General features: G+C 44.6%; 2 protein-coding genes across 2 annotated transcripts in view; one reads left to right on the top strand and one right to left on the bottom strand.

Moving 5' to 3' along the window:
• The first annotated feature begins 2435 nt into the window (after positions 1-2435).
• RASL11B (RAS like family 11 member B) lies at positions 2436-9049 on the top strand. Its single transcript, XM_067298059.1, has 4 exons — positions 2436-2580; positions 2659-2715; positions 4021-4097; positions 4967-9049. The coding sequence occupies exons 1-4, from the start codon at positions 2436-2438 to the stop codon at positions 5432-5434; spliced, it is 747 nt and encodes a 248-aa protein (XP_067154160.1). The 3' UTR covers positions 5435-9049.
• Positions 8298-13321, bottom strand: part of SCFD2 (sec1 family domain containing 2) — a 221082-nt gene continuing 216058 nt past the window's right edge. Inside the window, exon 9 of the mRNA XM_067298058.1 lies at positions 8298-10024. Within this exon, the coding sequence (XP_067154159.1) occupies positions 9932-10024 (93 nt within the window). The 3' untranslated portion in view covers positions 8298-9931. The remainder of the gene's footprint in view (positions 10025-13321) is intronic.

Raw genomic sequence — 13321 nt, 5'->3', positions numbered from 1 at the left:
TTCCTATGACTTTCTTCCCGTTACCCATCCTCCCTTCAGTCCCATCTTTCACATAACCATCTTTTTTAAAATAAGGAGGCAAAGCGCCCATTGGTTTTGAAAATATAGCCAGACCTCTTTTAATCTGTACTCCCACCTCACTGCATGGCAACCCTGTTTCTTTTTTCCCCCAGCTGAAAAAACTGCTTCTGGCCATTATTCCTTTACTCCTGTAATTCCTCATCATGAAGGCAGAACTTCCTGAGGTGAGCGAGCCTCCTCACCATTACTTCTAGGCTTTCTATTTCCAGTGACCTCATTTACCAAGCTGTCAGGAGATCTTCTGTAAAACCTTTCCCCTTTGCTTAAGGTACAATGTCCAGATCATTTTTGCTGCTCTGGCATAAAGAAATCCAGTGTTTCCTTTTTATTCAAGTCCTTCAGCCCTGTTGAGTTTTTCTAATTAGGTTTCTTACTCTTTTTCTGTTTGACTTAGAATGCCTTTTTATAGACCTGCTTTTTATTCATCCATTTACTTTAAACTGCATTGACTTACAATCTATCAAATGATTATTTTTTCTATGATCTTAATGGCCTTACAATATATTCACTACTTACAAATCTAAAATAATATCACCTCTTCTTGTTTCAGTGACTGCCAAAGAAATCTGTTTCTCTATTGTATCCAGCGCTTCTCAGGCCCAATCGTTATTCATAGCATCACCTATTCTCCCATTTCTATCTGGGAAAGGAGAGCTGCTTGGTAAGCATTATATTCTAGATATCTTTATCCATACGCAAACGTAACTTTGGAGCTTACAGAAAGCTCTGTTCAGATGCTTGTTTGTTCTGACGGTGACTCCAATGTCACCGACTCTCAGTTTTGCTGCAGGCTTACTTTTAACAGCTTTCCCTGCTGTGGTTTTGATGCAAACACTTTGAGTCTATCCCTCCTTCTTTTTATGTAATCCAGCATTGTGTTACTCAGTGACCTTTTCTGTGAGGTCTCTCTTTTCCTGAATATGGGAAAGTACCTTCGGTTTAATGGTTTCATCCTGCTCTGTTGTTTCCTTAATAGCAGGCCTTGTTTCATGCGCTGGCGGGTTTTATTCCTCCATTTTGTTGCTCAGGCTCCCTGCTTATGTAGGCAAGTGTTTCAAACGTGTTGCACTGACCACTTTGCTCCCAGGCTGGTACAAGCCTCTGTTTCCTGCCCATCTCTCTTTTACATTTTCCCTCCCTTGCCATCATCTTCTTGTCTTCTGTTGTCTCTTTAGCCATTGTCATATCCATGTTTTACTTGACTTTTTTCCATTTCCATGTATTAAAACCAGAGCTGAGATTGCACAGACCTCCCTCAGCTTTATTTCTGAAGTCCTTAGTTTCACTTCTTTTCTTACCAGTTGCCTCAAATCTGGTTTCAGAGAGCTCCCACTCCGCGTGGTATCTTAAAAAGTGCTCTGTAATCCCAAGTCTTGTGCAAGGCAGCCATGGGAGAGAAAAGAAAGCTTTTCAGAGGTGGATGCATGTGTACAGAAATCAAGCCCCTATGTGGAAACAGAATTTATGTACTCCAGGAAGGGTAAAAATCAGAAAGATGACTGAGACCTAGTGTGACATTGCTTATGTCTGAGTCTATATAGTGGGACTTAGAGGCATAAACCCCAACCTGAGATCCTCGGAAATACTTGGTCAATTGCCATGGAGTGACAGAGGTGCTTGATGCCCACTGCTACCCGAGATTTCACGAACAATTTTTTTCAGGCTTCTGATAGTGCCCAGAAATGCCTCATCTCTGACAGTCTTCAGCAGCCTGTGCACACATTCACACCTAAGTCCGGAGCCTTCTCGCCCACCCCCCCGTCCCCGCCTCGCACCGTGAGCTGGCAGGACAGGCCTGCTGGCTCGGTGCCTCGGCGGGGACAAACCCGGGCTCTGCTGCTCGCGTTAGCCCAGACCCGACCTGGATTTCCACGCACACGGCTCCCCCAGCGGGGCGTCCTGCCGGGGCCGGCGGGGCCCGGCGTCAGAGCAGCCCCGCGGCGCCTCCCCCGCGGCCGCCGCCTCTCGGGCCGCTTCCCGCAGGGCCGGCATCGCATCCGCGCAGCGCGCTGCCGGCCGCTGGCAGAAAGAAATTGCAAAAAAAAAAGGGAAAGAAAAGAAAAAAAATTGCAGAAACTCGCAAGTGCATGCTTGCAAAAAAAAAGAAGAAAAGAAAGAAAAGTGCCGCGACTCTGCGGAAGCGGGCGCCGCGTGCTCACCGCCGCGCAGGCGGCGCTGGCCCCCGCGGGGGGCGGCGCGGGCGCGCAGCGGCTCCGCCGGGGCGCGGCGAGGGGCGGGCGGCGGCGCTGAGTGGCCGCCGGGGCGGCGGGGAGGGGTTTGCGGGGGCGCCCAGAAAAGCGCCGCGGGAGCGGGCGCGGCGGCGGCGGCGGCGGGCAGGGCAGCGCGGAGCGGCGATGCGCCTGACGCAGAGCATGTGCACCATCGCGGAGTGCGCGGCGGGCGGCGCGGCCGGCGCCGAGGGCTGCCCCGCGGCCGGCGCCGCCCGCCCCCGCCTCGTCAAGATCGCCGTGGTGGGGGGCAGCGGCGTGGGCAAGACAGGTGAGGCGGGCGCGGGGCGGCGCGGCGCGGCGCGGCGGCGAGCCCGGCTAACGCTGCGTCTCTCTGGCCTGCCCGCAGCGCTGGTGGTGCGGTTCCTCACGAGGCGGTTCATCGGCGACTACGAGCGCAACGCAGGTGAGCGCCCGCCCCGGCCCCTCGGGGCGCCCCCGGCAGCGCCGCTGCCTCTGTCCCGCCGCGACGGCGGCGACGGAGCGCCCGGCAGCAGGAGCTGCTTGCAGGGGAGCTGGGCTCCCCAGCCCGGGGCGGCGGCGGCGGTGGTGGTGGAGGGGACGGTATTTACTGTCGAGTAAAAGCGGCTGCACCGGGAAGGGAGGGAAGCCAGTCGGTGCCCTGCTCGTGGCTTCTGTGAAGTGGTGCCGGATCGCAGACTAACCAAAAGGGGTAAAACCATGCTTAGAAAGGGCATGTGCGAGTGCTGGAAGTAAGTGTACAAAACCAGCAGAGAATCAGGTCATAGGTGTGAGAGAACTTAAAGATGGGGCTATGAATGCAACCCACAACAGGTATTTTTAGGGGCAGGGGCATCACAAACCAACCACCAAGAAGTTATGAGGCTGGCAACTCGTTCATTTGTTTGATATTCGGCTCTTGCAATATTCTGACTGGCAGTCCAAAGAGAGGTGCATACCAGTTACTGCAAACATGCAGTTTGTGATCACAGCTTCGCTACTGTTTCCTTCTACTGTGTTTCTATTCTCTACCAGAATTTACTTTATATGGAGAAAACGTCCTTCTTTGAAGAAGTCTTTTATCTAAAACAAGAAAACATTATGTAAACCTAATATTTTACCCTAGGCAAACTGAATGCTAGCAGCCAAAAGAGCTAGGCAGTGCCAGCTTAATGGGGAAAATGAAGAGGCAATGTTAAGTACCTGCCTGAGTGTAGCACAGTGGGAAGAGTAAACTAATGCAAACTTAAATACACAGAATTCTGTCGAGGAAATTACTTGGGAAACCCCCCCCAACCAAACAAACAGCAAAACAGTAAATCTTACCAGTCAGCCAGCAGAGAGCTTACAAATAGTTTTTCAGACAAAAGGTTTGCCAAAGTGCAAAAAAACTAAATGACAAGCAAACTGCGTTTCTATATTAAAAGTTGGTTATTTTGCCTAGTTTCCTTTATGCTTAAGTCAGCCTTTAAGAAGTGATTAAGCTCCAAGTTGCACAATATTAAATGTCAAGCTTCAAAACAAGTCAATGCAGATTAAATCCCAGGCTTCTAGTAACATCATAAATTTATGGGTTTTTACACATACCAAATTTTTACACTGGTCCCTCAGTTTGTTAATAGCAGTATCACTTTCCCTGCACAACTAATGGGGTGGGGGAGGGTTTCTTCATCTCATTCCCTCCAAAAGCAGCATTTGTCTGTTTGTGGAGCTGTGATTGTACTTATGATATTGTTGGTGTTGTCATTAGGTAATCTCTACAGCAGACATATCCAGATAGATGGAGAGATGTTGGCTATTCAAGTGCAAGATACTCCAGGAGTTCAGGTGAGCTAGACACATCCATGCAGTTCACCAAAGCAGCTCTGATTTTTGTGTGCCTGACCCTCCATGTGCACCCTCTCATTACGGCCTTTCTAGAAAATATTTCATTGTCCCTTTCAGAGTTTGGTGTTTCATGTGGGAGAACTGGTAACTTGTTTTTTAACCAGTCAAACCAGATGTCCCAGGTGCCCGAAGTGTGCTGGCAGTAAAAGAAAACAACTCACTATTTCTGTGAATCATTTGTACGTTGGAGGCCCATTACTTTTGTAGGGCTGAATTATTTGTTAAGTGTTTTATTCTCACATATGAGGAACATTAGATAAAAAGACAAAATGCTTTTGTGCAAATGTGGTACATGTGAAGAAAAATGTCATGACTACAGCCCAGCAAACATTCGCTTCATAAATGCATATGATGGAAACTTATGTCTACTGTGTTGTGCCTGTACTCATTAGGCTGTTGTACGTTAAAGTTTTGAATGTATAGACCTGAGTAATGCTGGATTTCTGCCTTTTTGAACTGGGCAGCTCTCCAGGTCTAAATGCTTCCAGCTCATATCTTTGCTTCCCCAGACTTACTGTCTAGCCAGTTAATTTCCCATTCTGTGGAACTACAAAGTCTTTCTCTGCATGCAGAACTACTCAGGTCGATTTTCCATTTGAGAATAGCAAACTCCAGTGTTAAATTCCAGCTTTTTGCAGCTGAATCAACATATATATTTATGTGCCACACTCAGATTAAGTTTGTATTTGAAATGCAAATACATATGTCTGAAAATATGAAATGCATTTGGCTTTACAGATGTTGAAGGCAGGTTCCTTTAATCTTTTTTGCTATTTCAACTATCTAACTTAAGACAATTCATCTTTCAGATTCATGAATGCAGTCTGGATTGTAATGACCAGCTGAACAGATGCATTCGCTGGGCAGATGCACTTGTGATTGTTTTCTCCATCACAGATTATAAGAGCTATGAACTGCTTAGTCACCTTTACCATCATGTTCGACAGTTGCATCCAGGAAACACAGTTCCTGTGGTCATCGTAGCCAACAAAGCTGATCTCTTGCATATTAAAGAGGTGGAGCCTCAGCATGGACTTCAGCTGGCCAACATGCTGGGCTGTACTTTCTATGAAGTATCTGTCAGTGAAAACTATAACGATGTCTTCAATGCTTTCCATGTCCTGTGTAAAGAAGTTAGTAAACAACAAACAACCAGCACTCCTGAGCGAAGAAGAACCTCTCTTATTCCACGGCCAAAATCCCCCAACATGCAGGATCTGAAGAGAAGGTTTAAGCAAGCTTTGTCTGCTAAAGTGAGGACTGTCACTTCTGTTTAAAAGCAGAGCCAAGTGGAGGTTTTGGTCTTCCCAACATTTTAGCCTGAGTATGAAACCTGGAATGTTAAACACTGGCACTTCTAGAGTCCAAGGCATTGTGGGGAGGAAAAAAAAAAAAAAAAGATGGTTCAGGTAGCCTTTTGAATGGCTGTAGAAACAAGAAATTGGTTAAAGAAGATTGGGGGAGGGGGGGAAACTCTTGAAATGGTTCTGGGATGTAACTTGTGGAACAAGTTTCATTTCCAAATGAAAATACTTTCCAGTAAATGAAATGAGCTTTCAGTTTGTCTTTTCTTCAACGGGACAGATTTGGCTTAAAGTTCGTGCAGAAAAAAACTTCTAGCTGTAACTCTCAACTTCTTGTACTTGAGCAGAGAAATAGCCTGAACTGTAGTTCACTGTTCAGAAGTAACCACTTGAGTCTTACCGTGTTTTCACTTGGATGAAGGACAGCATGATATATCTGTTTAATTTTATTGCACAGTAGAGCCATTTATTACCCATGTATTTCAAAACAAACAAGCAAACATGAAATTGTTCTATAAGTGTAAAATAAGTGGACGTGACTGGGTATCAAGACTGTAAACAATGGTCGTTTATTTTTTACTAGCTATATTATTGCTGACAATTTGAACAGACTCTTTGTATGCAAAAGTATTGTGCACAGGGTGTAAACATATCTAATTACAAATGACTTGTGAATTTTTTACTGTCTGAAAGAATACTGTCCAGACTAAATGATCCAACACTGAGCTTTTGAGGTATGAGCCTGGAGTTGGAGCGATAGACCACTGTAGGTAGCAGCTGGTATGAGACACTCTTCTCCTTCTGTCACTACCATGTATGATAGGCACAGAAAGAACCCAGCTGTAATTCAGCTTTGATGTGAAACACGCTGCAGGCTCTAGGCAATGAAGCTGGTTGATTGTTCTGAGCTGAGCCAGTCCCTGGTCATCCTTAAACACATCTGGCAGATTTATGTATTTTTACATTGAGCCAATGGAGTTCACAGGCAAATGGCCTTATACACATGCACTTTAAAAAGCCAGTTGTGCTTTTGTGTAAACTGTAATTTATTTATTTTGTGTATAGTTACTCCTCATATGGAGCAGACTTTTCATTCTTACTCCCTGTTTCAACATTAAATTTTTTGAATTGCATGTTTTCATGTGTGTGTTCTTCATGTGTATGAGAAACAATGGGTAATAACCAGTGAAACATTGAGACAGAAGTAATAGTTTTCTTGGGGTAGTTACATACATTGCAGAAACAGTTAAGAAGGCCTTTGCTGCCTATCCTTTTGCTTTATTACCATGATCTGCAGGGGGGAAGCTCTCACAACCCTTTTACAACTTCCTTGTAAGAAATTCTTTCAGGAGAGGAACTGAAAAAAGCAGAGACCTTACAAAATAGAACTGGATTCTTCATGTCCCTTTGTCAAAAAACTCTAATAAGAAAAGAATGATGTAAGGTAGGTCAAAACTGGCAGAACACTGAGTTTTAAATGACTTCCACTTTAAAAAAAAAAAAGTCTGTAGAACAGTTTTGTATATTGAGCTGTATGACACAATGAAGAATTCAATCAAGTTACTACAAATCTGCAACTGTTTTATTCATGTATAAAGTAGCTTTAATGTGAGCTCCTACTGCATCCTCCTCTTGAGGAGGATGGTTGTGCTTGGACTAGACTGACTACCACACAGAGTCACTGGGTTAGTACACAGCCATAATAATCGGCATGGGGAAACACTGACAGGGTCCTGCTGCTGGTAATCTTTTGACCACGAACTGCCACTCCAGCCTCACCAACTGATTTAGGACCAGGATCATAAACAAAACGGAGCCTGCCCATCCAGCCTGAGCTTCTCACCAAATACCGCTTCGCTTATTCTAGTAGCAAACCTCCTTGCTAAGAGTGGCCTTGTGTTTTTCCGTCCCCCTCCCTTTTTTGTTTAGTTTAGTGTCACACACGAAGGGCTTAGACACTCCTTGCTGTGGTCCTGCACCCACATTGAAGGGCACTTGCACAAGCAAAGTCTCTTCCGTGCTATTCCTGTTTGCATGTGACTGGCAGGAGCTTTGTGCCCCTCCAGCAGCCAAAGGAACAAGAGAAAGGTTTTGCCAGGGCAGGAGAACACACATCGCCCCGGCTTTCCCCCAGCACACGTTATGTGTAGCTAGTACAGCTGTTTCCTACAAAGATGGAGCTACTTATTACATGAGAGCCTCTGCAAAGACTCCATTCCAGTCTTGTTCTAGAAGAGGAGCAGGTTTCTTGCAACCATTTGCTGCTTTCTCTTTAGCTGCTGCTCCCTCTTTAGCTTCTGAGAACGGAATGGTGGCTGAGTCCCAGCACCCATCTCCACATCTGTGGCCACTGGCTGAAAAGATCCCTCCAGTGGGGGAGCCTGGAAAAATAGCCACTGCCTCAAGGCAGGGGAACTGCTTGACCTGTAAGAAGTGCAGTAGTGCTAGTGTCTACTTAAACCCAACTCTCTTCTCATTATCCTCTACAGGATGTCCTCAAATGGGCAGGTGAGAGACCTGAGAGCACTTGATGAAAGTGGGTGGGGGAGAGGGGACCACAGCTGCCAGACTTCATCATCTCAGGAAAGCAGCATCTCAGATAGAGATGGGAGTACCTGAGCCCCCTTGGGGCTGTTGACAGAGGTCAGCAATGACCACTGGAAGGAGAAGAGCCTTTCTGCTGCCAGCAGAGTATGGAACACCTCCAGGACACCTCCCAGGACAGAAGCTTTAGGTTCCTAGGGGCAATCGAATAGCGCAAAGGAAAACTGGGTCACAGGCATGTGCTGTGTGGGCATGCACAGCCTTGTGTAATCAGATGAGGTTAGGCTCAAAGTTAGGAGCTTTGCTTTATTGATTACATAATTTCCAAAACATCTATATTCTAAGATAAACAGTACAGAACGAAAAAAAAAAAAAAAGAAAAAAGAAAACAAATGGACTGGCTATTTGCCTTCAAGTTGCTCTGATAAATATTTCTTGAGCTTTTAACATTACAATCTCATAATATTTCTCATATTTTATAGCACAAAGTTCCATTCTATAGTGATTCTTATAAATCTCTTTTCCATAGAGGCAACATTGTCCATGCTTTATAATCAGTTCATTGTTCCCTTCTAGCCACTCAAGAGTGGGTTTAAATCAAAATGCAGCCTTTTCTGAAGACCATTATAAACATTTAAGAGAACTTAAGCTAGCTACTGAACAAAGGTTAAAAAGCTACTTCCTCTTTAATCTATTCCTTTAGCATAATAAAGAATGATATGATAGAGCAAATTTCACATACAATTTCACATTCACATTCTCAGTGTAAGCTGTAGTCTTAGCATCTCTGGAATGAACCAAGAGGATGCAGCTTTATAGCTCCACCATTTTATGCTGCAATTTTGAAGTCTTGGTGCTATATGCAATCACAATCTCTACTGGCTGATGCTTTTTTATCCTAGATTTTATCAAAGTTTTATAAAGAAAAATTACATAACTGAGTTTGATAGCAGCTCTTTCATGATCACAAATCAAAAGCTGTTCTCTAATCATGCTGTTCAGAAATCTACTCAAGAAAGAATCTGCCACCACAGCCTCTTGAAAGTGGGAACATGTTTTTTTTTTCTTTTTTAAAAGCATGGGAGAGGAGCATTTTTCCAGGGTTAACATCAAACCATCACAGACCATATGTCCTACTGCGCAAAACTACAGAGAAGTGTGCCATCAGAAACAGTCTTTTCTCCTGGGACTGTGGGTGGAGAAACTAGAGCAGGAACTGGGAATCTGAGAGAGAAGCAACCATGTAACTCCACGCTTGATTCTGGCTCTGTTTCTCTGCTCCCACCAGTTGAGCTGGGAGCACCAGTGGACTGGCAGCTGCTCTGCTGGTAAGAGCAGGGTTGTACCCAGGCCTCTCTGGGGTGAGAGACGAAGTAAGAGCAGAGGCTGCTAATGCTCCATAAGGCACACATGTTTTGCAGGGTAACATGACAAAGAGGGTGGATATTGCTAGCCTCTTCCTCCCTCAGCAGCATTTCCCACCAGAAGCAACCCCAGTGCAACCATCAGGATTACTCACAGAGAAAAGGTCTGCTCAGGGAGTGCAAATTCAGCAGCCTGTGGTCCTAAGGGATTTTCCTCACCTTCCCCTTTTCTAGGGAATTATTACAAGCAGCTGTCCTTGCTTGTACTGAGTGGGGCTGGGGGAAGGCCAGTGCATACTACATGATTCAGAACCACGATGCATTATCTTTAAAGAGGGGAGAGTTGGTCACTGGACAAGTGGACCATTTTTAAGTGCTCTCCGTAAGCTGCACATATTTCCTTGCAGCCAGGTATCCAGTTGCTTCACCCTGTTTCAGTTGGAAACATAACTGCAGCAGAGGACATGTCATTTTGGGGGGGAATATTGGAAAGGGTGACAGACGAAGGATTTGATGTTTCCAGCCAAGGAAGTCACTTATCTTCTCCACAGATGCTCCCACGTCAGATATCAGTGTCAGGCTGGAGATGCTCTGTGGCAAACAACAGCTCAATAACACTCAGCGGTGTCAGGAGTGCTGAGGAGAGCACAAGTACCTGAAGAAAGGGGGAAAAGAAACAGCACATCAAAATTAAGGGGTCTGAGACTGACTGCAGTATAAATGAGACGTGCACACGAACTGTTTGCTTACACCACACTAGATATGCTGTGCGTTTCTGGTGCTTACTGACAGGGCAATACAACTTGCCCAGTGATACTGTCTGCTGGCTAATAATTGCAGTTAAATCTCTTAAGGAACATAATGACTAGTAGCATTGTACTCTTAATGAATGTGTGCTTTGACTCGCTTCTACCTACATCTTACCCAGTGATTTGTTGTGACTGCCATTGTGTTTACCGCAAGGCACCAGATGCTCAACCAGCAGTTTCCTCTCCTGTAGCACAGAATTTTGTCAACAGGCAGTTTTGACTGACAGCTGTTTCCTCTCTGTTTAAGATGAGGCAAGCACTACAGAAGTGTTGCCTGCCTGCTGTGGCTGCTCTGTGAACTACAGTCCCTGTTCAGAAATTTCTCTTCAGACAAGACACCCTCGGTTCTGCACATCATGATCAGAGCTCAATCTTGGACACTGTTGGGATGTTATTGTTTTTGTTTGGTTAAGTTTTTAATCCAAGATGGGCCTGATGAACGAACCTGTCACTACAGAGAAGATATGCACACTGAATCTATTTTTCTAAAGTGAAAAACAATACGCAGGTCTGTAGTGTAAGGGCTTGCCTGCAGGGCAAAGCTATCAAGGAGCTAGTGTGTGCAGAGCTAACTCAGGGTCATGTTGCTCTCAAAGTCATAGGACACCTGCTCTTACAAAGCCCCATGCTCAGCAGCATTTGTGGGATCAGGACTAATGGCTAGCAAGCAGAGATGTGGCAGAAGATTTATTGTACTAGTCCACTTGAAAATGATTTTGCTTCTTCTGTGCAAATGCAAGGAGGGGAAGCACAAGCACCAACAACACTGAGTGTGTGTGTGTGTGTGTGTGTGTGTGTGTTTCCTGCAGTAGTTATCAAATTGCTTGTGCTCTTCATCACAGAACATAAAGCACTCAGCTTAAATGTGTGGCCTGTACAGTCTAATATTGCAGGTTATTTTAAAGAAAGACTTAGAAGACATATGCAGTTTAGGATTTGGTAGTACTACACTTCAACTTTATGTTGTTCTTTCTTTCATCTTTTCACTTCAAATAATGGAAAGAATCTGGAGTTAAATTACTACAGATCTCTTCTGTACTGATGATCATCTCCCCCTCACTTTCCCCCTTCCCATATCCTCCCACACAATCTGCAGCAAACTGACACTGATTATCTCTTCTGCTTCCTATGGCTGAAAAACTATTTCTGTAATTTGCAGGTGCCAAAGGCTGACACCGTCTTACTGATGTTATGTAAGAATGTATAGCACAGTATGTGCTCATCTTGTTAACACCCAGCTTAATTCTGAAAAACATGAGGGGGCACATTACCCAAGTTTTCGGTCTACAAGCCAAGCAACAACAACAGCCACTGCCAGATAAAAGCAATTTCATCTTGGAGTCCTACCATTAAACCATGAGGGGATTTGTGCAACTGATAACAAGCCCAGACAGAAAAATGAGAACCACGACTTTAACTTATGAGCAAGGATAAAGCCAAATACTGTGGGACTTCCCTCCTTGCCCCCTGCTATCTGTGAGGGTTCTACATGGTGATAAATGTGAATATTTGTCCTCTGATTTTTACAGAGAATGGGTGAACTGCCCAGATAAGAAATGGCCATATTTTCTTCAGGCAAAGCTCTTCAGGACAGTAAATTTCCTTTGCAGACCTTCTCCTTATTCAATACTTTGTGCCTGTCTTTGATGCTCTGCATGAGGAGATGCTGCTCCTGCTGACAGCTGAGCTATGGGGGCCGGGAACTCACAGCCTGACCCAGCGCACTGCAGTGGGCAGCTCCCACGGAACAAGGCAAGGGAAGGACGCATCTGCAGGGGTTTATCTGTGCGCATGCCTCAGCCTCATAACTACATATGCTTGTGAGTGCTGAAGCGGGGGGTAAAACTTCCACTCCTGCTCTTTTCCCTTTATCACTCTCTTAATTAATGAAAAAAGTCATTTTTTCCTTTTCTATTAGGATACTTCTCACTTGGTTAGGTACTGTCAGGGAGGCTATTCAGCACCATCCAAAAACAAATGATGCATAGAAAATACTATATTCCTTTGTGCTTCACAATGAGAAATGAATTTGTCATTCATACTCAGATGAAGAGCACCTCTGTGGATAGAAACGTATTTTCTGCTACACATTGGAATGCCACTTGCCTCAGCTACAAACAAATGTTGGAGTAATTAGTTCATCCTGTCAGTTTTTCTGTTACTTTACTCAATTCTTTATTTTTGCACCCACACACCTTTCTGTTTCTCCAGAGCCAATAATTAGTACCAATGTCAGTGCTTTGTTTGAATGGAATGGAATTGTGGGCCCAACGTTTTCCTCCTGCCCTGATGTCTGAAACTGATTGCCTGAACACCACAAAAAAAGCTCTGTTAAATACTGGCTCGGGTTAGGCAAATGCCTGGCTTTTTGAAAAGAGAATAATCCCAAACAGATGGCACACATTCACAAGCTGTAGTGCAGAAATCCAGGTAAATCCAACTAACTCATAAACATTTTTATATGAGAGACTTAAACAACTGCTTCTTTTTTTCTTTTTCTTCCTCCTCTAGACTCTCCCCTGAAGTCTTTTCACCTCAAACATAGTGCATTTGGACAAAGGGCAAGTTGCAGTAAAACCTTAAATTTCTTCAGGAATCTGCCTCAGAGGGTGACCTGCCACCAGGGTTAAGTCAAAGCAAAGCAACACCAGATCCTGTGTCACCACTGTCAAGCCTCAATTCCCTCTAGAAAGTTAGTCGAAAGTCTTACTGCAGTTTTCAACCAACTCGCTTGTTAACTCTGTGCTTATCTTTAAAGGTACATTAATACATTTAAGGTGTGGATTAACTTGTCCATCAGTGTGTCACAGTTCAATCCCTGTTCAAGACAGGAAAGAATTTTATTCACTGTGTTGAGGAGATTAGCAATAGGCTAACTGGGGTGAAATGTGTTATCAGATGAAAGAAACATTGCTTAAAATTGGTATTCAATACTATAAAACGCTGCTTGAGACTGCTTCGCAAAGACAACTAAACTGTGGAAAACACATGTGAAACCCAGGGGCTGCTCAAGTTGGTTGGCTCCATCTTGCTAATGATTTCTCACTAATCAAAACTGAATTGCATAGGAATTGAAAACAAGATGTTTACAAGCCACCTTGGAAATCAGACTTATGTTTATGATGCAGCTAGTTACACAGCAC

Source organism: Apteryx mantelli, chromosome 5, assembly GCF_036417845.1.
Source record: "Apteryx mantelli isolate bAptMan1 chromosome 5, bAptMan1.hap1, whole genome shotgun sequence".
In the NCBI taxonomy this organism is placed as follows: domain Eukaryota; kingdom Metazoa; phylum Chordata; class Aves; order Apterygiformes; family Apterygidae; genus Apteryx; species Apteryx mantelli.
This window is presented reverse-complemented; position numbering and strand designations above follow the sequence as displayed.

Coding starts and splice junctions, on each gene's coding strand:
- RASL11B (XM_067298059.1), top strand. CDS start 2,436: ATGCGCCTGACGCAGAGCATGTGCACCATCGCGGAGTGCGCGGCGGGC. Junction 2,581..2,658: donor CAGCGGCGTGGGCAAGACAG/GTGAGGCGGGCG, acceptor GCCTGCCCGCAG/CGCTGGTGGTGCGGTTCCTC. Junction 2,716..4,020: donor CGACTACGAGCGCAACGCAG/GTGAGCGCCCGC, acceptor TGTTGTCATTAG/GTAATCTCTACAGCAGACAT.